The sequence below is a fragment of the Populus trichocarpa genome, chromosome 3, assembly GCF_000002775.5.
Source record: "Populus trichocarpa isolate Nisqually-1 chromosome 3, P.trichocarpa_v4.1, whole genome shotgun sequence".
Taxonomy (NCBI): domain Eukaryota; kingdom Viridiplantae; phylum Streptophyta; class Magnoliopsida; order Malpighiales; family Salicaceae; genus Populus; species Populus trichocarpa.
The window spans coordinates 21,263,473-21,287,453 of NC_037287.2; the positions used below are offsets into that span (position 1 = coordinate 21,263,473).

The window sequence follows — 23,981 nt, forward strand, 5'->3', positions numbered from 1 at the left end:
TATATATATATATATATATATATAAGTCTTATACAATCCCTATGTTCTTAAGAACTAAATAATTTACTCTCTAGTTTTTTTTTTTTTTTTTTGTAAAAGGATCAAGTTATATTTTGAAAAGTATAAGGACTAACTAGCTAACTAATTAAAAATGGAGGGACTTATTTTTTAACTGTGTACAGGATTCATGTCCATCTTCGTCATCATCCAAAATCCCACGTATAATTCCTCGAAGCCACGGAACGCAAATGACAAATTTATCTTCCCATTCTACCCTTCACAACCTTCTTAAATTACCACCTTCCCTTCTCTTTCTGCATCAACAATGGCTTCCCTTAACATCCTCGCACTATACCTTCTCTCTCTCCTCCTCTTATCAAGAACCCATCTTTCTCTCCCCCTAACCACCACAGACATCCATGAACTTCTCCCTCAGTATGGCCTGCCACGTGGCTTACTCCCAGACAATGTAGAATCCTACACGCTATCACCATCTGATGGGACCTTTGAAGTCAAACTTAAGAACCCATGTTATGTTCACTTCGATGAGGTTGTGTACTATGGTAAAGAGATCAAAGGGAGGTTGAGTTATGGTTCTGTGCATGATGTGTCAGGGATTCAGGCAAAGAAGCTTTTTGTTTGGTTGTCTGTTACTGGGATTGAAGTTAGTAAGGTTGATAGTGGTATGATTAAATTCTTTGTAGGTTCTATTTCTGAGGAGTTGCCTGCTAAGCAGTTTGAGGTTGTTCCTGCTTGTAAGAGGAAGGTTGGCGGGCTAAGGGCAGAGTTGGAGTCCATATGAAGGTAAAAAGATGTGATCTTTATGGTTTTGTTTCTCTGAATTGTTTGAATTTCTTGGTTTTATTTGTTTTCTTATGAGTTGATTGAGTTTATTTTGTTGTTTGATAATACTACTACTTAGACTTTGATGCAATGAGTTCTCCTTCACATTATGCTTTGTCAGTGAATTAGCAAAGAAAGTTGATGGGAATTTTAATTTGAAGCTGAGAAATTTTGGTGATTATGGGGTTTCTGGATACTTTAGGGATGATTGATGAGATCCATTTGGAGTCTTGGGTTCCTTTTAGGTGTCAGCATACATGTGATGATCACTTATTCTGAAGGAGATTTGGAAGCTTTCTTGTAGTTGGTGTGATTTGATTTTGGGACTAATAGATAGGATAATATGAACATCTTATTCTGGTGTCCTGAAGAGTAATGAGCATTTGCAAATGTACCTTGCAATTATGCCTTCTAATAATCAAGATCCCTCAGTGAGATTGATAGGAAATTTATGGAATCATAAATCCCTTCTCTTTTTCTCAGTAATGCACAATTCTCACCATCTTCATTTCGATCCGTGAATGGAAATTTGTGCGACACTCCAGGAAACAAAAGAGATTATTCAACGCATGTTATAGTTAGGGAGGAAAAGGCATTCCATTTTTGTCAGTCTGTTAGGATCAGATAAGGTGTCTAAGGATGGGAGGCTCATTGTCATTAACGTGATATGCTTTGAGGCGAACTTTATAGAACACAATGTAACAAGCACTTTGTTTTAATGTCTAAAGCTTCAAATTTCTTCTCATCTTTCAAAGTGTTTGGATTAATGGGTTGCTCTGTTTTGTCATGATTTGACCGACTTTAATTAGTGGGTGTTATCTTGTTACCTTTTGTGGTTTGTTTCTACTGAATTTCGTTGAACAGAGTCGATGGTTAGGGGGTTCTGAATTTTCATGTGAAATTGTTGTTTCAGAATGAATTAGCATTCAAAATTGGGGAGTTGTTGGCTAAAGTTTGAGGAATTTTGATTGCCCAAACCCAGCCGATTCAAAACCAAGGAATTTTTTTTTTTAAAAAAGAATGAAACAATGTAGTTTTGATAAAAAGGATTGACCCATACTGATCAGGTGACTTGCAAGTTGACTTGACTACTCAGTTACCCTAACTTCTTATCGAGTTAAAATCCGGGCGGGAAGGAGCAAGGGTGTTGTTCCCTCTTTCCAAAAAAGAATGAAACAATGTAGTTTTGATTAAAAAAAAAAAGGATTGATCAAGTGACTCGCAAATTGACTTGACTACTCAGTTACATGACTTCTTATCAAGTCGAAGCCCGGGCGGGAAGGAGCAAGGGTGTTGTTCCCTCTTTTCCAAAACATCTCAACCATTGTGTTTTTCGGACACTTGCTAGAGGAGAATCATAATTGTTTTCGAGCAAAGAAAGTTGACAACAGATTCTTAGTTTGTGTTAGCATGCTGCATGATGATCTATATAACATCTGATCACATCCTTCTAAGATTGTTCCTATATCACCTCAATTGATGCCAGTTTTTCCAAATTCCATTATGAATTATTTAACTTAAATTGTCTTTCAGTTTAATATGTCATTCATGTAGTAATCTGAGGCCAAGAACTCACTCATATTGTTATACAATCAACAATGAGAGATGTAATTTGTTTTCATTAGAAGTTTTGGCATCCGGTAGATTTTTATAAGGAAAATTTATAATTTTGTAAGTTATATATCCTATGAAGTTTTTCAACGACTTAAGACGGTTTCCTGTTCTTGTTGCAGGTGGAAGCAGACCAAATCTTCTCATGTTCTGCCTGCTTACTTTGAAGTTCTGGAGCATAATCTTTGAGAAATTTGAAGCAAATTAATGCAACATGGATAGATACTCTCAACATTTATGATGTGAATGTGATGCTTTCTATTACTTTTCCATTTTCGCATCGGGAGCTCATCTTCTGCTAAGAAATTATATGGATAGGCATAATTGCGGAAACTATTGTAGATGAAATAGTAGATCAAACTATAGGGATTAAGCCATTAGGGCATGTCTTAAGTACAGGTCCAAGGCCATATTTTAGTTGACATTTATGGACTAGCTGGTATGTGATACAGCCTGAGGCATTAGTTTGTGAAATCTTGAAGATAAAGCTCGTGTGATTTCTCATACACAAAATGGTAGGTTACAGGAAATTCTGCAGCAAAAGAGTTGCAGTTTTATGATATGAGTTAGTAGAAGTGAATCCAGTAACTTGCTACTTGTCTTTCTTTAAGCAAGCATTCGCGCGTCTTTGATTTCAAGGAAGGGTAGAATGATCTGTTGACTCCGCTGTGGATATCTGCAGTGTTTGCCATTAGACAATAGGACCTGAAATTGATTCAGCCTCTTTTTTGTTTTAAAAAGAAAAGAAAAAAAATCTTGTTTCAATGAAAATTTTATTTTATATCACTCTAATTACCTTACCCACAAGATATACTTGGACAAGAAAAACTCATACTCAAAACCTAATTTATTTATTTTTTTATCTTTTTTAGTATGAGTTTTTATTTCTTCAATTAAATATAATATCTTTTTATCTTAAACTTTATTTTTTGTCTATCAAATTTCTTCAAAAAAAAAAAACCCATCAAAGCAATTCTTTCAACCCTGCAAGCAATGTTCTAGTATATATAAAAAAATCATTCAAAAACTCTAATCAAAACAAAAGTTTGGATTTTAGTTTGTAGATTCAAGATTTTAAAACCTTAAAACACCCAAATCAAGGATCAAGATTTGCAGAAATGAACTTGCGATAGCAAAATCATGTAACAGGTCATATACTAAATTCAAGAAATAAAAATCATAAAAAGAATGTCATAAATATATCATTAATCACTTATTTTCTGACCAAAAAAGCAGGCAGCAGTAGATTAAGGTGTTTCTCACAAGCAGAAGGTTGCTTTTCATGGCCAGCAACTTGTACATGTAGACACTCAATTCTGATTCTTGTCTCTTTTATCTAAACTTTTTAGCTTGTGTAATTTATGCTGCTACCATAAGATCCTTCCTTTAAAACACAAAGGTTTTGCTCTTTCCTCCTCTTCTTCACAAGGTAATTCTTATTCTTTAACATTACCCCTTTAAAAACTTCGAATAATGCTTCATCAAACAAGATCATAGAAAGCCTACAAGCAACTTCGTCAATAATTGAATCTAACCAGCCCTTTAACTGTTTTTTTTCTTCCACTTGTGGTCATCTTGTTCACAAGCGAATCCAAAATAAATTCAACCCTTTGACAGGTCAACTTAGTAACCCACTAACCTGAAACATGATTAAACTCGATAGATTTGGCAGGTCAATCTATGATTGGTCAACCCGGTCAAAACTTGGTTGGACTTAAAAATAAAATAAAACTGTCATTTAAATTTTTTTAAAAGAAAAAATCTTAAAATAATATCATTTTGAATTGACCGGAGTTAATGTTTTTAATCCGTGACCCGGTTCTTAGACCGGTTGGGTTTAATAACTTTGATAAAAACTTCGTTGGAGCTTTCTTTGCTTATACCCATGTCTAAAACATGCTTTAAAGGTTACATTCCTATGCATATAAATACAAGATTATGCTCTCTTTCTCCAACCATCACACAAGGAATTTCTCAATCCATCTCTCTTTACCTCTGTTTCTCTTTAGCTAGAAACCTTGGCCAACCAAGCAGACTAAATGGAAGATCATAAAGAAGTTGCTAAGCATGATAGTCTTGACATTGATGACAAGAAAACTGAGGAAAGGAGGGAAACAAGGCTGCAAAATCGGTTGATTATGGAGGACTATAGGGAAGATATAAATGAAAAGGCTGATGCTTTCATTAAGAACTTCCGCGATCAACTTAAGATTCAGCGCGAAGATTCGCTTGAACGCTTCCACTAGATGATCTCCTGGAGGGTTTAAGAGATTTCAGCAGTATAGCATGTCAGGATTTATTAGAAAAATTTCTATTGTAAGATGAAATGTACATGTAAAGGTGTTGATCAATAACGTTTTATGAAAGATATATTTTACAGTTTGTTTGATGCTTCTTTGCCAAGTCTTTGTCATGACTGACCAGTTCTCACTTCAATTTTTTCGACTAGTGCTAATGATCATAATTTCATAAATGCTTGTTAGAGTATAATATAAAATTATTCACGAGTCTTTACCTCACGGTTTAAGTTTTTGAATTGAAATGATTTTTTAATTATATTAACATAGGTTAATTAGAACTTAGCGAATAGCTGATCAGCCGATCCCAAGCCCAGCTAAAGGAGGGAGGTTGTTGTACGTAGGCTGACCTGTGTCATGTATTCTTTCATATAGCTGCGGTTGCTGCTGCTGCTGCTTCTGCTGCTGCTGTTGCTGCTAATGATATGGTCATGATTGATACCATCATGCTTTAGAAATACAAGGTGAGGAAGAGGAAGAGGAAGAGGAAGAGGAGGGCATCAGAAACCCACTAAGTTGTATCCTCTAATAGCAGATGTTGCTCTATATTTTTGCATAAGCAGATCGGGAATTACTGCACTAATTTGATTCTTGCTACCATCATGTTTCCATTTTATAAAATTGTGGGTTCAGCAATCTAAAAGGTTTTCAAAATGGCTAAAAATGAAAAATGCTACAACATTTTACGATATGTGTCAGGTGTTCATGTCTCTAAGCATACATGAAGAATGGTTTACAGCTAAAAACACAGTCACAAGTAGCTATTGAAAGTGCTTTCTTACTCAGATGCCTTATTCCATATTCGATACTGCATAATGCTTTCTCTCCATCGTATCCTTGTCTAATCAGTGAAGTGTGAACAACTTTTCTTGAAGATTCTCTCTTTCTTTCTTAATATTCTGCAGGACTGTTTTGGCTTTTCCTGGTTATGTGCTGTCTCCGTCTTTAGGCTTTTTGTTTGTTCTTTCTCTTGTTCTAATGTGCTCTAACTTTTCAGTTCCATTTTCAAGCTTCTCGGCAACATCAACCTTAATTTGTTGGAAAAGAGATGATTTGATTGATCTGTTCTGACCTTTGATCTCATTTGTGAGAAAGCATTTTCTCAACTAAATATGAACACATGAGAGAATCATGGGAACATGCATGGACTATCCTTTTGATGCAGGCGGAAGCACAGCAAGAATAGCAGCAAGCACAGAAAGACAAAGAACTATTTGAAATAGGATTAAAACATAAAAAACCCTAAATTTTGTTTTATTTTTGAAATAATAATCTTATAAGCTCTGCATCTTTAGAAGATTTACAAGTTTTTATATAAGCCTGAAACCGGCCTTAATAAAGTGGAATAATCATAATTCTAAAATAAAAAGGAAAGAAGGCTAAAAATCTGAAAATAACATAAATTATAGAAAAATCAAGAAAAAAAAACAAGATTGACTCAAACAGGATCTTTTTAGTCTAGCTTAAAGAAATTTGTATAATGGATGAACCGGTAAAGTGGTTTGCCTGTAGAAGTAGGCCTCAAAAATCTTCTTGAAAATTTTAAATTTGATCCAATTGTTGGATTGAAATTAATGATATTTTTAAGCTATTATGATGGTATGATACAACCAACTTTTCTTTGAACCTATTCTTATTTTAATGGTTCATAAAAAAATTTGTTAAGTAATTCTTATAATTTATTTATGGTAAATTATCATCTAGCTATAGCTATGACAGATTTTAATGTGGTGGCTTAGAACCTTCAATTTATACCAGCATCATATTTCCTTCTTGGCCTAAGGTTTTTCATGCCAATACGAAAGGGAAAGGTTGGAACCAAAATGTTCTGCTGAGCCAATTTTTCTTTATACCCCACAAATGAAAAATCAAGTCATATCACTTTAATTGTTAGAGAACAAATTTAACGATTGATTTTGGCCCTAATTAGGTTCTTGATCTGTCATAATACACGCTCGAGAGTCTGAATTTTGCTAAGAAATTCTGAACCAATCTTCTTTACAAAACGTGATTACACAAAATCTAAAGTTATGGTGACAATGTAGACTTTTCTTCCGGATTATTTTAGTCGAAGAATAAGCATATAGAACAGCGAGGCTTCTCTACCGTTGTCTTTTGCTTTTATACATGCAAAACTCATGTTTCTGAGTTAGATTTTACCTATAAAAAGGTTGCTACTTCTTCGTTATTGTCACAAGACAGAAGCTCTTTTAGCACAGAACAGTCTCCATCAGCCTCTTTCCTCTCCTAATTTTTCAATCTCTCTATAAGCTTGAGCTATAATGGAGCATAATAAAGAGATTCCAACTCACAGCAGCAATGAAATCAACAAGGGGAGTGATGCAAAGAGGAAAGGGAGTGCCGGGAAGCAAGGGATGACAGAGGATGAGGGAGGAGACATCAATGGCCTGGCAGAAAATTTCATCAAGAACTTCCGTGATAGGCTGAAAATTCAGCGCGACGATTCAATGAAGCACTATACGAAGATAGTGGCACGTGGGGCTTACCATGCTTGCTGTTGAAGTATATGAAATGTTGTTGCAGCTTGCAATGTATCAGTATTAGTAGATGATAATAATCTATGGAGATGAAATAATCCCCAGCTCTAAATGTAATAGACTTCACACTGTTATAATGACAAGTGGTATTTGGTAGACTTCACATCTTTGATCTAAACCAGCACATAATAGAAAGGTAATGGCGAGACTGCAAGGATAAACTGACCAGTTTCATGATCAGTTAATTTCTAGAAGGCTAGCAACATACAGTACAGATGTTGAAGGTGTGCACCAGATCCATCTTTAAAGTAACAAAACAAATGGGTAGCATAGTTGATCCACAGCGATTGAGATGTAATCAAAGTATACATTGACTAGTTCGAAATAACCCCATGTACACTCACAAAGCATACCAAAGATTACATGCTACAAGGAAAGATCCCACGACAAGGGACTTGGCCCTGGAAAATGACTTAGATTTACAAGTATCTGCTCTCCCTTCATAAATGTAAGGAAATGAACGCATCTATCCCTGAAACCAACAATGAACTGTTCTTTCTTCGTAGTTGTCCACGTTGCACACCACAAAAGGCACCACCAATTCCTGTATCAATCTTAGATGTGAATGATGATTCCGTTCATCCATGTCATTGGATAGTTTAAGCTCGTCCAGTCACTTCTCACCGTATGTTGTGAGAACATCAGAACCATACCCAAGACAGATTACTGTTGATTCAACCTCGGCAGGAGTATAAATAGCAGAACATTAACGGAGTATAGGCAGCTTTCTGGTTTAGAAAGGGCAGACACTAATGATGGGTGAACCGCGTTTGTGATGATCTATCATTATAAATTGAAGGAAATGCTGAACGTCTACAGCGAGCTAAAGCAAAAATGCATCTGGTTCTCATGCTTGAAGCACCTGACAGTGCACAATGTGACTTTTCAAACCACCTCGACCAGCTATACTTGACCATAAATTTGTAACAAGGGTCCTGAGATGACCTCTCCCGGCTATATTCTCCCAGAGGTGAGGGTTACTCTCTACATGTTTGTCAGGACTTGAAACATCAACCAGGCTAACACTCATGTTGTTCCGCACAATGCAAAGCTTCCCATTGAGAGGTACAAGAGCAGCAGCCTCCAAAGCATGAGAACTCCCAAGATGGAGCTTACTATCTATAAATTTGTTCCATGTATCTGAGGCTTCATCATAAACCCTAAGCTTGCAGCCATCCCGGCAATCCAATGCATAGAGACATCCATCTAAACTGATACTAGGATTGCGCCAGCCAGCAACCATTCCATCATTGATTGGGGTCCAGGTACTAGTTTCTGGATCATAGGCTTCACTCATCACCTCACGGTGGGACCCGAGGCCTTTTAGAAACCACTTTCCATCATAAACCACCCCTATGAAAGGCACCATAGCCGTGCTCATATCTGAAATAAAGCTCCACCGGTTCTTGTTAGGGTCATAAACCTCAGCTGAGCGAAGAGTCCTTTGGATTCCTTCGCACTCTCCACCAGCCACATATAGGCAGTTATTTATGACGCAAGAACCAAAGAAATGACGCTTACGAAGCATATCCGGTGCCCTGTGCCATTTATTTGTCCGGGCACTGTAGAAAATGACTCGTCTCATGGACCCCCTGAGCGGATCCTTTCCTCCAAACAAGTATAGGTGGCAACTACTTAAGACAGCACAACCAAAACCAAGGGCCCCAGAATATTCACGAGGAACTGGTGGAAGTGGTTGCCAGATCTGATGGACAGGATCAAAAGCATTCCATGAGATCTTTCCATCACGGTCTCTCTTGATGACATAAACCCATTCCTCTGCCATTCCAAGACTTTTCCTAAGAGAATAAAAGAAATTACCAGCAAGGAGCCGGTACCATCTCTTACAAACTAGACGGAGCTTTCGATGTTCAGCTCGGGGAACTCGAATCAGACATGCAATGGCCAGATCATCAGGAAGACCAGGCAGAAGTGGTGGCTGGACACGGGTCCTCTCTCTGCGTGAGGTTTTGCTCTTGTGTGCATTAGGATTGATATCAGGCTGGATACATAGTTTTGATCCTGGGACAAACTTCCTTGCCTCGGCAACTGTTTTTAAACCAGAATCTACTTTGCAATAACATGATACAGAATCAACCTGCAAAGCAGTCCATGTAAGAATGCAAGAAAGTTTCGCATATGATCGCATTCTGCAGAGATATATGTCATTATTTCTGCTTACATGATTAGACTTGCTAACACAATAAAAATAATGGATGCAATCATTTGACAAATTGGAAAAGTGTGTAATTTACTTAACAACAAAAGGTCGTACCAAAGATCACATTACAAACATCTTTCAATCACATCAGCATAAGAAAAGTCTCAGTGAAAGAATTATAATATTAAAGCACGTGAGGAAACAAAAGGTGGTTAGCATGAGGGAAAAGAATTTTTGCTTTATCTTCAGTTCTCCTTCCCGATCCAGGATACAAGGTTGTAGATCACCGCAGACATTTGTCTTTGAAAGATATAATTCAATCCATCTCCAGTAAATCTTAATCCCAAACCAGATAGGCTTAAGTGTAATCTCAATCCTATTCTTCAATTGTTATGTCCTTTATACAGCCAATTGTTATGTGGATTGATGGGATACTAAATCAATCTTTTCCCATTGCAATCCACGCCGTCTCCAGCTTAACAATCATTTCATGTATTTGAGTCAGAGATTCAGCGCAAAACTACAAATTTCTTATTAGAGCACCACTTGCCTAAAGTTTATCAACTTTTCATCTGAGAAGTTCAAGCATTGAGTTTTTTTACGGCTAGATCTTGTATGGAGCCCTTTCAAGTGAGACATTATTCAGGCCTAGAAAAGGATGTGGCTCTTGTTCATTCTTTCCCATTCTAAAAATAAATTAATTGATCTGGATAGAGATAAAATTGCATCAAAGATTAAGAGTCTAAATTTGGTCATCAACAATCAAAGACACGTTATGTTGGCTTTCTGATAAACATTATTGTCCTTGAAGCATGACCTGAGTTCAAGACAGTGTCTCGTTGACATCTTCAAGCATGGAACAATTTAGCAAGTACGTGAAGCTAGACCCATAGCTAGTCCACAAATTATTCAAACATTGGAAAGAGCTCAGACAAGGCACCATTTTCTCAAAATTTTCGCTCAAAACCAATCCAAACACCAACAAATTGTACTTTCTACCTGACACATCTTTCAAAACCGTCATTCAAAACTTAAAAGCAACATTTCAACGCTCAATACAAAATTAATCATTTTGCACAGCAATCTTAATACAAAATGCCTGAGTTAATAAAAGAGGGATGGCATAGACACCCAAAATTGATTAGGGAACCCAAGTCACAAAAGTCAGAAGTGGGAGAGCATTCCCAACTATAATGCTTGTAAAATTCAACATTCTCCAAATAGACAAAAACCCATTAACCAAAAACTGCAAGCAAGCAACCAGATTCTAAACCACGCATGCCCACCAAGAACCCCAAAAAATTTGCTCCAGATCACAAAATTAACAAGCCATTCTATCCGGGTATCTTCAAAACACCATAAAAACAAAAACCCAGCAACCAAAATGCAAACACAGACAGAAGCAACCAATTACAAAACATCAAAATCCACATAATCCCCTCAAAGTCTCCACATTTATCACAAAATTCACCAACTGGGCATCTTAAAATTCTCATTAATTCCTCAAAACAACAAAAATAAACCAATAAAAAAGACATTAAGAAGATCAGGTGAGCTTACTAGTGGAGCTTGAACTCTAAACCCTCTTGGACCATTTGATGACGCATGATGTTCCATCTTTTGCATCAGAGATTCATAGAAAGATTAGAGCTTTAAAGAAAAGAGAGCTCCTTTATGAGACCAAACAGATCAAGAAAACCAAAATTGAGAGATTCAAGAGTCAAATCTGACACCAAACAAAGAAAACAAGGAGCTTTGTGTTTTGTTGCTGATATTGTTGTCTTTTTTTACCCTCTTACAAATGCAAACAAAAAACAGGCTACAAACTTTGTTGTACCCAACAAAACATGAGAGCAACTCTCTCTCTCTCTCTCTCAAAAACTCTACCCCTCTCTCTCTCTCTCTCTCTCTCTCTCTCTCTCTCTCAGACCTCAGTTAGAGTTTGTTTCTCTTACTTACATTAGCAGCTGGTCCCATCGGGTTCAACAACTTCTTTAATGTACATGGGTTTTGAGACTATTGTCTTAACAAAGAGTTTATTTTCCATTTTTATTTAATGAAAATAATTTGTTTTCTTTATTTTTTAATATTTCTTTTAAATTTTACATATTTTAGGAAAGTTTTCATATTCCAAATTAAATAACTTTCCAATCAACTCTAAATATATTTATAGAAACAAAAATACTAAATAATATTTAGAAAAAATTCAAGAAAATTATGAGTTATTAGCTCATGGTAAGTTTCATTCATCCAAAACTTATATTTACCCCTAATTTATTTCATGTTTAGCTTTATTTCACTAAAAAAAATTACCTTTTTACATATATATTTTCAATTTAAAGTCTAGATGGTCAAACGAGAAACAAATTTACTTATCATTTATAGTCAAGTTTGACAAAAACTTCAGGTGCTTATTTATTTATTGTTGTTAGATTTCAAAGGCTTGAATTTTTCAGCTCACAAAGAAAGATAGAGAGAGAGGAGGGGGAGGACAAAGGGCAATCAGTGGGGCCTTGTTATTGCTTACTCAATCACTAACTACATGTATGGGTCAAACCCCATTATAAGGGGCACAGTTCTTTGATGGTATGGGAATTGGGATCCATCATTCTCAATGGATTAATGGAGGAATCATATATCTTTTTAGATTTTTTTATTTATTTTTTCAAATCAATACCCCATCCACCCAAAGTCTATACTAATGGTATAGAGCACCTTGTTATTGCTTTTTTATTTATGAGGCCAATTAGTTATTGTATCTTCATCCACCAGACAACAATACTCATTTAAAAAAAAATGAAAAAATTTATTAAACCCAAGCCCCCAGACCAAGACTAGTTTATAAATTTGATGAATTGAACTGATTAAACTAAAACAGCATCGTTTCAAGATTTTTTTTAAAACATGATTAAAATAATATTGTTTTGAAGAATTTAAAAAAAATAAGTTTTGAAAAGGTCAATTTAAGCTAGATTTACATGCCGAGTTGAGGTAGTTTTAATAACAGAAAAAAAAAAGTTACACTTTAATTTAAATTTAGATTTTACTTTATCCACTTTAATTCATGAAAAAGTTGGATTTAGGGTAAAAAAAGTTTGACCAGGAGGTCAGCAGAATATACATGTATAATAAAAAGGCAAAAATAGTATTTACTACTTCTTATACAGGATAACTTTGCAGATCTATGTCAAAAAAGGCAACAAGAAATGATGATAAAGATTTAACTATAGAATGTGTGTGAGAGAGGGAGAGAGATTTCAAATGGATGATTGAAAGTGCTTCCTTACCAACCCTAAAAGACCCTTCAAAGTTCAACCCAAAGGAATATTTCCATGAGGTGTGGTTTTTAATCCTTCCCTCGAGTATGGAGACTCCCCAATATTTCTTCTATAAAAATCAATGGCTGGCATTATACGGGTGGCTAAAAATGGTTTGCGAAAACATTCTTTTTAACATTGTTTTAAAACCCGAAAAGGCTTCAAGGGTTGATCCAAGTCTTAAATGATCAAGAATTTGAACTGGTTTGGGTTGAAAAAAAATTTGATTAACTCAATTATAAATCTTCCAAATAGAGTTTTAAAATTATGCTTTTTAAGGTATACCAAATTCTTCCATCAACCTTGTCATCAATTGCTTATAAGCAAATGCATTAGTGATGTGTAATCATCTTTCAACACTTGTCAGCACATCTTATTGAAATCTTTAACTTGGGTCTACTGGTTTTTATATATATATATATATAGCATGTTTTTCAGTGAAGTAAAGAAAACAGGGGTTAAATTTAGGACAAATTAATCCAGAAATAGGATTCAGGGGAGCAGTTGAAACTTATCACAGGGCCATTTCCATTAGAGAGAGCACTTGGCATACTGTTCTTTGTAGTCATCGTCATTAGCTCATGGAACCTCTCATATTAATCATTTCTTAATCTAAGTTAGATGAAGAAGAGGTCATGGTCTTGCCACACCACATGGAGTTTCTTCTCGTCTATTCTACATCCCATAGATATGTTAATTACAGAGTGAAAACAAATATTTTTTCAAAGGTTATTTTTAGGTTGAATATGAAAGAAATTTGACATTATGCTGCTTCCATTGTGTTTTGTCAATTTATCACTCGTAGTTGATCGATCGGTTCATACTTTGCCTAATTGTGGGCTTCGATTTGCTCAGCATTTATCACTTGCAATGGTGTCATAATCAAACTCACATATAATTTCATGCCCCCTTTGACCATATCCTAACGTGGAGCATGGCATAGGAAGCATGTATATTAGTATTAAGTAGTTAGGTGGTTTGCATTACTTATGCGTCAACTTGTTTTTCCAGCATAAAAAAATATTAAAATGATGTAAATAATTTTTTAAAAAAGATCTAATGTTCTAGTAATTGACTCGAATGAGTTTAATAAATTCGGTTAATTTAATAATATGATTAGAAAATAAAATATCGACAATAAATCAAGTGAGAAAAACAACAACGATTCAATGCAACTTACCATTATTATGGAAATATATTTCACAATTTTGCTAAAACGTCTCAATGATCTTATTTGTTAACAAAGTAAAAATTAAACGAGAATAGAATAATTTCATAGAAATAAAAACAAAAAAATTATGAACCTCAAAAAAATAAGACAAAAAAATATCAATTCTTGTTAACTTTTTAAACCGTGACCTAGTTTATAATACCCAAAGTACTATACATGAAGAAATCATGAGAGTTAAAATTACATAAAAAAACAACACAAAAATAAAAATAAATACAATAAAAATAATGAAGGTTAAAATTGTCATAAAAAATAAATCAAGGGGCAACAATAAATTTTAAATTTGAGAGTTAAATTGAAAAGAATAGAAACATTAACAAAGGGACAAAAATAAAAAGAACGAAGACCAAAATAAAAAACAAAAAATACACCATAAACTTAGATTGAATGGTGAAATTAAAAAAATAAAACTTTTATAAAAGATTCAAGGAAAAAAATAAAAATTATGAAAAAATCACTACTCCAATCTACAGTATATTATGAGGTGCACAATAATTTCAAAAATACTGGCATTTTCTAGTATATCATATAATAGTTCTTCATACTTCATATCATCCACTAAATTAAAATGATTTACAAGGTAATAATTAAATGATTCTATAATATTGGGCGAAACTCAATCAAATAAAAATCAGACTTACAAAAAATATAGGATATCATTATATTTATTCCTTTTTCAACTTATTTCAAATGCAAATTCACACAAGTGAAGTGGAAATTTCATATCTTGTTTAATCACTCAAGCATACCAAACCCTAACCCTACCTTAAGGTGAGAAGGATAGTGAAGAATGATGTGATCATGTACATATGCAGGTGTACTTGCCCTTTTGGCTCATCTATCTACATGTCAAGAAGATAATAAATAAAAGAAATCCACCTCCATGTTGAATGTTGAATGGCATCTGTATTTTTACGTGACAAAATTTCAAGGGGTCTCCTTCCTTTTTCTCCTAAAAACCAAAACTACAACCGCTCCATCTTCTCTGTTTTGGACCCATCTTACACCCATGACAACACACAATAACGTTTGTGGAGTTTTTTTCTTCTCTTCTCTTACTTTATTGCACAGTATGTTCAGCATAACATACAAGTCAACGACGTAATATTATATGGCAAGTGCAAGAATATCAGAGTAATAATGGCCCTGTTTGGGAACGTTCCCATAACTTCAGTTGCACCTCCATTTCCAAACCAGAAGCATCAGTGTAGCCACAGCCACGTTCCCAAACAGGGCAATATATCCTAAATATAGAAGGGTCAAAGCAGGAAAAAACGCCACAGGATGATAATTCATGGACAGATTTCCAGGTATTTCGGCGAGTGAGAACTTAACAATAGCAAAACATTAATGTTCCAAGAAAGCTTGGTGTTCATTTCAGCGACCACCAAAATATTACAAAAGCCTGTTTAAAAGCTCCTTTCAAAGGGGAAGATGAAGATAAAACAAGAGAAACAGGAGTAGATGCCTCAATAATATGCCCTCGAATTGGGTTGAAAAGAACATGCCTAAGAGATTAACACGGAAATGGCTGAAAAGAAAACCTATGCCTCTCCCACCACATATTCTACAACCCATCAACACCCCAACAAAGTTTACAGCAAAGAGAAAAAAAGGAGAAAAGAACGGCACCAAGTAATACCTACTCTGTTAGAACTTTTTTCACCAAAAACTACCAAACATTATACACCTCTACTCCTGCAGCACAACCCAAACTTAAATACCCCTCTCAATGATAGTTACTTCTAAGAGTATAGTACGAAGATGACTAGAGACCTAACTAAAAGACACGACAAAAATGAGAAATGTCCCCTATGAAAGAAGGGAGAAGTCCACAACCACTTGACACCAAGTCATGTAAATGCTTAAAATGTTCAATTGTTTGTTTAATCCCAGGCACTAGTCACCCCAGGGTTTAATCCCAGGCACTAGTCACCCCAGGGCCATAGCCTCCGCCATAGCCAGCTGAAGAGCCGTATCCAGCTGAAGAGCCGTATCCGCCGCCGCTTCCTCCTCCACCATAATAATCTGAATTGCCCCTATTGAAAGATGAATCCCTTCGAAAGTCACGGCCACCAAACCGACCTCCGCCAGAGCGGCGGTTCTTCCCTCCACCAAAAGAAGCACGAGATGCATATCGAGAGAGCCAATCAGGTACTTCTTGATTTGCTTCTTGCATTAGTTCAGATAATGGCCTTGCCATTGATGCATTGCCCTCATTGAAGAACGCAGTCGCCAGACCAGAATTTCCAGCTCGTCCAGTACGCCCTATACGATGGACATAATCATCAATATCATTTGGGAGATCAAAGTTGACCACATGTGCAACATGAGGGATATCAAGACCGCGTGCTGCAACGTCGGTTGCTACCAAGATTGGAGTATTGCCAGTTTTAAATGAGCGCAATGCCTGTTCTCTTTCCTGCATGATTTGGGAATATTTAACATTGAGTACTGTATTAAGAATATGACAATAATGATTAAAATGCTAGCAACTTTGAATATGTAATAATTCAATAGTGAACAAACAAAATCAGAAACAAGATAACATAACCATCAGCATCCCTGATACAGATGACATGGGCTTATCTAGGAATCAAACTTATTTCACCCTTAAAAGTGAGATGAAATGGAAAGACGCAGCATATATGTAAAGATTATACAGTGCATTGAGCTAGCAAACAACCCAACAGCATTATTTCACTCTGTTAATCCTCATTAGACTTAAATACATTAAAATTCTGAAGGACACAACTTTAAAGAGACATGGAGAACATAAAAAGAACAACCACCGGTGTAATGAAGGGAACATACAAAAGATGCACCTATTGTAATCCTGTCCGACTGAATATATCGAGTGACAAACAGATGAATGGCAAATCCATACAGAATTAATCACATGGTGAAACCAAAGTCAAAGTTTCATGCATATGATATATGCTTTATAGAGAGTTTCTAGCAGTAAGATGTTTTCTCAATCAGAAGCCCTAAGCAAAATATCTGAAACCTATTATTCTTGGGAAAAAATTAGTAGTCTTGTTACTTGCATGGCATCTAGGTGTTTGATGTGCTACTGCTATCACCCCCATGCAGCACTTTTATCCCCAAAAAGAGAGGAGAAAACACAAGGCTAAAAGATAAATTTGGAAAAAGGAGAGGATGCATTTCCCCCATATGCCACAGTTACAGTAAGTCTAGAACCACCATATCACAAACCCTAGCAATGCCAACAGGCCCTTCCCTAAGAAACAAAAAACAAGATCAAATTATGTCCTGAACCACCTAGTTTAGAGGTGTACCAGTCCGGCACCTTCTTTCCAGAAAACATTCTCTCTCACGTTTTTCATTGACAAACAGGAATCTTTCACAGACAAAACTTTACCCAATTCTTTCAGTCATTCAATTCATCTCACTAAAACTTCCATTACAGTTTTGGTTGTAACTATATAGGAACTTGGCACTTATGGATGATCTCAATTTGTCAAGAATAATAAGTAGATAGGCAAAATTATGAACAGAAAAATGGCAAAATCAACTCGCAATGAATACTACATCATCCATAATAATGAAAATTTCCAAATCCCACATTCCAATGATGTTTTTTACTTCTCTAGAAAGTAATTTAGAAAGTCTGCTTTTGCAATCTTTCATATTTTATTTAATTTTTTGTTACTATATGGATGTCATTGAATAGCATTGATTACTACCCTTCACATGATCAACAGCTATAAAAGGGTCTCAATCAAAGATTTCAGCAATTAAAATCAACATCATGCGATATAATGTTTGAATCAAAATGGATACCATGTATGAAAGAATACCTACAGCAATGAAGAAAAAAAATTACCTGCTGTGATCTATCACCATGTATGCTAGTAGCAGGGAAACCATTAATGCATAGCCAATGCTCAAGAGAATCAGCACCCTTCTTAGTCTCCACAAAAACTAATGTCAAAGCTTGCTGAAATATTATATAAGATATGCAATAGTCAACAACAGATATATCAAGATTCAAGAATCAGAAAACTAACAAGGTTACACAATTTTCTAATTATTATTCATCCATGGAAAAGGCTTGTCCAGGATATATCAGGGATGCCACTAACAAGTCAAAGCAAACCCCTCATCCCAGTCTCTAGTAGCAGGAGGTGTTAGGGAGCAAAGATTGTCTTTGCCAGTTTTACCTTGCCCTGAACACCATTCGCCCGTTGTGCATGAAGAAGATCCATGAGGTGACTTCTTTTGTCAGGCTCGTAGACAAACTCAACTCTTTGGACAATCAAATCTGTACTTGAGCCCACTCGTCCAACAGCCAGAAAGATATAAGTTGACAAAAAGTCAGAGGCTAGTCTCTGCATAACAACAAAAGATTGAAATCAGTAGGATAAAATTTGAAGTATCATGAGCAAATCTTTGACACCGGATCCAAGGTTCTTGTACATGATCTGTATCTCAAACCAAATTCTGCCTCACTAAATGTCAAAAACACGACGACACATACAAGACCAAGAAAAACTCTGCAGCAGTATAGGTTTGCAAGCAATTTGCCATTACAGACATTACACCTATTTAGCCTATCAAAAACGACACTCACAGATGTGATTATAGGGATTTTAAATCAAGTTTCTGAAAATAGCATCATCAAGGTTTCTTTATTTTGGTCATGAAATGCAATCTAACCTAAAAGAAATCCTTTTCTTGTCAGCAAGCCGAGTTTAACAATCAGGGTGCCAAAGATGGGCACCGCCTTATATACACTTGGGGTATTCAAATTTCAAAGGAAGTCACAACATATTTGCTTATAATTATTCCATGGATCGACTGCCTCACAAAAAAAATGGGGAAAAATCTAAGAATGTTTCTATCCAAACACCATAAAAGCTTTAGGATCTCTCGGATGCATTCTCCTCCTAAAAAAATAAGAGAAAACAGACCTGTATCTCTTTCGGAAAGGTAGCACTGAACAGCATTGTCTGCCTTAAACCAGGTCGCGGCATGTCCATTTGTTCCACAATTTTTCTTATTTGAGGCTCAAAACCCATATCCAGCATCCGATCTGCCTCATCTAAGGCCAAATACTTGATCATCTGCAGTGAAACTCTAGCTCTCTCCAACAGATCTACCAATCTTCCTGGAGTTGCCACCAGAATATCAACACCTCTCTCCAGTTCTCGCAGCTGGCCACATAAATATAACAATTAAAAATAGAATTACAGTGGAATGTTGCAAAGTAATATCACTGTATAGCACCACTGCATAGAGAAGACTAAAAATTGAATTTCTCATTACACACTTGCCACAGCAAAAGGCTGAAGCATAAATCTGCAAATAGCAGAGGAAATGATGCACATTCATAACAAGAAGAATTTACTGCTTGATTTTAAAACATTAATTCAACATGACTGCCTGTACAGAGATGATAAAACATCAACATCAACCCGAAGATTGATGAAGTGGCCTCAACCAAAGAACGAGTAAATATAACACCAAGTTGCACATTGACTTGAATTCATTCTAAAATTATGAATAACATCTTAAAAGGTCTCGAAAATACTTGGGCTTTTAAGAAGAGTAAGCTAGCATTATTCCAACTCTTGTAAATGACCAAGCACCAAAACCTGAGAGCATTAATTGAGCAATCTATCTTTGTATGATTCTGTGGAGTGCAAAGGCCTGAAACGTACCAACTTGAAATCTAGCATTCTGGAAGAACCAGTTCAGAGCCTTTGGGGCTTTGGTGTGGTTGGAAAACAAAGGATCCTGATGGTGCAAAGGTAAAGAACAATGGAACTTCTATTTATTTTCTTTCTTTGAAACAAAAGAATTGATGGGTCACACAAAATGTCCAGCAGCTAGGAGATAAGCTTTTCTAATGAGCAGTTGGTTGGTGAATTGAACAGGATAAAACGAGGAAGGATGGTGGTTGGTGAATTGAACAGGATAAAACTAGGAAGGATGGTGGTCTTTATGTTTCATAATAACATGGGAAGGGGCAAGAAATTAAGATCTGGGATTAGTTAAAAGAAGAGTACTCGGAACATGAATTGCAAAAGGTAATGTGGTTGAAGATATAACTTCTATTGTCTCTATAGAAGCTTTTGACCCATTGAAGACTTCTCTAACCACAAGGCAGACTGTAATCCAACCAAGCTGTGATCATTCGATTTCAGAGAATGAAGATCCATGAAGAACAGATGGTTTCTGATGCAACTAAACATATGATCAAATTCTGCCAACTACATTCTTTATCAAGCACAGCAAAGATGAAGAAATGCAACTAGCTGATTATCATGCAATGATTATTCGATGACATGCTGCTTGTTGGTAACTGTATTGAATGCTTTACCAGATAGCATCACCAGTATTACATGGAAAGCATAGCAAAATCCATTATTTTCCAACAGCAGAATCAAGAAACATGCAGCGGAAAATGTGACAAAGTTGAATATATAAAATAGAATCTGAAAGTATTAAGTATCATCAATCAAAGAATGATGCCAGGAGCCAACACGACCAGTTCAAAAAAAGACCCGCACCACCAAGTGAGGGGAGAGGGAGGGAGGGAGGGGGAGAGAACAATACTAAACCTGTTGGTGAATCGGTGCTCCTCCATAAGCAACAACCACTTTAACACCAGTTTGATATGAGAATTTCCTAGCTTCCTCATGTATCTGCAATCATGACTGCAGCATGTTAGATTTCCTCACAATATTGTAAGAAAGATAGAAGCATATCATTTAAACAGCCAGTGAAAAAAAATGCACCTGCATTGAAAGCTCTCTGGTTGGAGAGAGAATAAGAGCAAGTGGGTACACAGTCCGTGCTCCACGAGGCGGCCTTTGTGCACTCTGATCTTGCATTTTCATAATTCCACTAATTATTGGGAAACAGAAAGCAGCAGTTTTCCCAGAACCAGTCTGGGCACAGGCCATCAAGTCCCTGCCTGAAAGAGAGATTGGAATGGCATGCCGCTGCACCGGTGTGGGCTTCACATACTTGCACCTGCGGATATTCTGATTCAATGCATCACCCAAATCAATCTCCGCAAAGGTATTTACAGGTGGTGGCACATTGTCCCCACTTGTCTCAACTGGAATATCTTCATATGCATCAAAATTAATGCCACTATTCTCTTGCTCACTTAGTGGCTGCTCTGTTTCGTCATCATCTCCAAAAGGATTCACTTCTCTCTCTCTCCCACGATCCCAACCACCTCTGTTTCCCCAACCACCTCTCCCACCACCACCACCATACCCACCACGGTAATCATTTCTTGGAACACCCCAGCGAGATCCACCACCATACCCAGAACGATCATTACTTGATGCAGGCCCACTATAGGCAGCAGCTGGTGGATCTGAAGATGGCACACGGTTGCGAAGATGAGGAGGGACGTATGTGGGTCGAGTAGGGGCATTTCCCGAAGTAGTACCAACACTTCCATTGTTAGCAGAAGAACCAGCTTTTGTGCTCTCAGCTGCAGAATTCGCAGCCAAATCAGCCCATGAACTCCTCGTATTCATCACAATTCTTAACCAAAACGTAAAATCTCCAACACAAAATTCCCTTTTTCTGAACAAAATCAACTTCAACTTCAACTTCCACAAATATTCTCTTTTCTTGATATCACAATTTCAACAAAACCCTGAAACCAGACCACAAATTTATCAAATTCACAATCTTTCCAAAATATAAAATCATTATATTTAGTACAATAACAAAACAACATCAATCACAACCAAAATACCCCAATTTGAAATTCCAATTTCTAAACACAACGAAACAAATACGTCTCTAACTTTCTCCAAAATCAAATCTTTCCTCCAACAAACTCTTTTATTTTCACACAACATCAATGTAACAATTGCAATTCCATTGAATCCTCAATCTTCAAAGAATACAATCATTATCGCATTTAACCCAACAACACCAACAACAAAACAAAATCATTTCTCTAATTATCATATCATTTAGTAAGAAAAAACAATCAGAATCACAAAAACCTAAAAATCAAACACAAAATCTCATCCAAAACCCACAAAAATTACAACTGACAAAAAAAGCATCTCAACCAATATATCCCACAAAAAATGCAAACAAAAAAAGTAAAATAACCGCAAAACATGAAAGAATTCCATAAAAAAACATTCTCAGTCATTATATTCCACAAAAACAATGGAAACAAAAACAAAAGTAGAGAAAAATTGACAAAATTGTCCCTGAAGAGACAGAAACCTGAAATGAAAAACCTGATCTGGTTCACCAACAGTCAAAATTGAAATGCAACAACTCTAATTCAAAAACCTAACGAAAATTCTACTGGTTTTTTTAGAGAGAGAGCGAACCTGAGAAGGAAACGGAAAGGAGAGCGAGAGAGAGGTATTTGAAAGGAAGGAAAGATGGTGTGTTAGGAATGGAGAAGATCTAAGAGGACGAAGAAACCCTAAAATTGATGAAGAAGGTGGAGAAAGGAGAAATCTTTTTTAGACGGAAACGCAAAAATATCTTTTGAAGGAAGGAGGGGCTGTGTGTACGCTTGCTATACTAGTTGTGGAGGTTTTCTCTCCTCTCTCTCTCTCTATATATATATATATATATATTCTTTTAAGGAGAATTTCTTTTTCTTTTTCTTTTTCTTTTTAATTTTGGAGGGTTGGGACACCAAGTTAAGTTACTTATGAGGGGGTGTTTATTGTTTTTTTTTTTTTTTAATATGTCACTCTTTTTGTATTTTTGATGCTCAAGAAAAAGTGGGTATAATAGAGTCTCCGGCGTATATGTTAAATGCTTAAATCTGATTCGATTTAACAAATTGATTCGTAAAATTGGTGGCTGAAAATTTGATCTAAGTGTGTATTTAATAATAGGGTATAGAATATTTTTATAAAAATATCTTTTAATTAAAAATATATTTAAATAATATTTTTTTTAGTTTTTTTATTTTTTACATTAACATATTAAAATAATCAAAAAATACTTAAAAATCTCAATTTTTTTTAGACTTTTTAGACAAAAAACAATTTGAAAAATTCTTTAAAAATGGGTTCTATCATAAAAATAAACACACGCTAAATTAAATTTAAAATTGAATTAAATAAAAAATTGATATGATAAAACTCCATTGACTAGATTATTGACTTGATCGTTAAAGAAAAAATGGGTTTCCTCCAAATTGTAGAATAGAGTCTCTAACATTGTTGTTAAATTTAATCCAACTTGTTTAAAGTTAAACTAAAAAATTTTGATTTAATAAAACTTGATTGACTCCCTCCAAATTGTAGAATAGAGTCTCTAACATTGTTGTTAAATTTAATCCAACTTGTTTAAAGTTAAACTAAAAAATTTTGATTTAATAAAACTTGATTGACTCGATTGTTTTGATCAATACTCAAAAATAGATTCTCTAACATAGTTATTTAATCTAACCTAGTTCAATTGGTTGATTTGAAAATTTAGTGGCTCTAAACATGATCTAAGGTGGATTTGAAGTTGAATTAAATAAGAAATTGACTAGATAAAACTTAATTCACACAATTATTTTGATTAATACTTAATTAGATCAAAAGTTTATTTTGACCTAGAAAACCAAATTGTGAACATTGACATTTTTATCAACTAAAAAAATATGAATTTCTTATTTTATATATATATATATAAAAAAAAGTACGATTGTTGCAATCTTCAAGTATGATGACTAGTATTTCATTATTTGGGATTGGTCATGATTTCTACACTGATATAGTATATTTTGAATAAGAAAAAAATATTATTAACCGAAGATTTTTTACCAAATGTTGAATGTTTATGTATGTTTTAGAGTAAAAATGGCTGAACATTTTATTTGTGATGCTACCTACTCGCATAAGATAATGGAATGCACTATGTAGAAGAAAGAAAAACATAACTAATTATGAGAGGTGTAGCTCAACTGATCAGGCTATAGGTTTGCTTCCCAAAAGTCAC

The 23,981-nt window shown here is 35.4% G+C and overlaps 3 protein-coding genes across 5 annotated transcripts; 1 reads left to right on the forward strand and 2 right to left on the reverse strand.

Moving 5' to 3' along the window:
• Nucleotides 1-224: 224 nt before the first annotated feature.
• LOC7463586 (uncharacterized) lies at nt 225-2,941 on the forward strand. The gene is made up of 2 exons (XM_002304833.4): nt 225-804; nt 2,577-2,941. Exon 1 carries the CDS (start codon nt 326-328, stop codon nt 800-802), a length of 477 nt encoding a protein of 158 aa, XP_002304869.1. The 5' UTR covers nt 225-325; the 3' UTR covers nt 803-804; nt 2,577-2,941.
• Nucleotides 2,942-7,525: 4,584 nt separating this feature from the next.
• Nucleotides 7,526-11,431, reverse strand: LOC7461372 (F-box/kelch-repeat protein At1g55270). The gene is made up of 2 exons (XM_002303974.4): nt 11,031-11,431; nt 7,526-9,407 (listed from the first exon to the last, which is right to left on the reverse strand). The coding sequence occupies exons 1-2, from the start codon at nt 11,094-11,096 to the stop codon at nt 8,157-8,159; spliced, it is 1,317 nt and encodes a 438-aa protein (XP_002304010.2). The 5' UTR covers nt 11,097-11,431; the 3' UTR covers nt 7,526-8,156.
• Nucleotides 11,432-15,341: 3,910 nt separating this feature from the next.
• Nucleotides 15,342-22,591, reverse strand: LOC7463584 (DEAD-box ATP-dependent RNA helicase 37). 3 transcript variants are annotated; one of them, XM_002303973.4, is made up of 7 exons: nt 22,364-22,591; nt 20,783-21,663; nt 20,606-20,689; nt 18,953-19,195; nt 18,203-18,370; nt 17,866-17,979; nt 15,342-16,440 (listed from the first exon to the last, which is right to left on the reverse strand). In XM_002303973.4, exons 2-7 carry the CDS (start codon nt 21,539-21,541, stop codon nt 15,934-15,936), a joined length of 1,875 nt encoding a protein of 624 aa, XP_002304009.2. In that variant the 5' UTR covers nt 21,542-21,663; nt 22,364-22,591; the 3' UTR covers nt 15,342-15,933. The 3 variants fall into 3 exon arrangements, with proteins under 3 accessions (XP_002304009.2, XP_024453039.1, XP_024453038.1); XM_024597271.2 differs by having other exon boundaries at nt 22,268-22,591; XM_024597270.2 differs by having other exon boundaries at nt 22,254-22,591.
• Between the last annotated feature and the right edge of the window lie 1,390 nt (nt 22,592-23,981).

Excerpts from the sequence above, each read along its gene's own strand:
- LOC7461372 (XM_002303974.4), bottom strand. The coding sequence starts at position 11,096 with ATGCAAAAGATGGAACATCATGCGTCATCAAATGGTCCAAGAGGGTTT. Across the intron at positions 9,408-11,030 it reads TTAGAGTTCAAGCTCCACTA|GTTGATTCTGTATCATGTTA; the intron begins GTAAGCTCACCT and ends ACTGCTTTGCAG.
- LOC7463586 (XM_002304833.4), top strand. The coding sequence starts at position 326 with ATGGCTTCCCTTAACATCCTCGCACTATACCTTCTCTCTCTCCTCCTC.
- LOC7463584 (XM_002303973.4), bottom strand. The coding sequence starts at position 21,541 with ATGAATACGAGGAGTTCATGGGCTGATTTGGCTGCGAATTCTGCAGCT. Across the intron at positions 20,690-20,782 it reads CCAGAGAGCTTTCAATGCAG|ATACATGAGGAAGCTAGGAA; the intron begins GTGCATTTTTTT and ends TCATGATTGCAG. Across the intron at positions 17,980-18,202 it reads CGAATGGTGTTCAGGGCAAG|CAAGCTTTGACATTAGTTTT; the intron begins GTAAAACTGGCA and ends ATAATATTTCAG.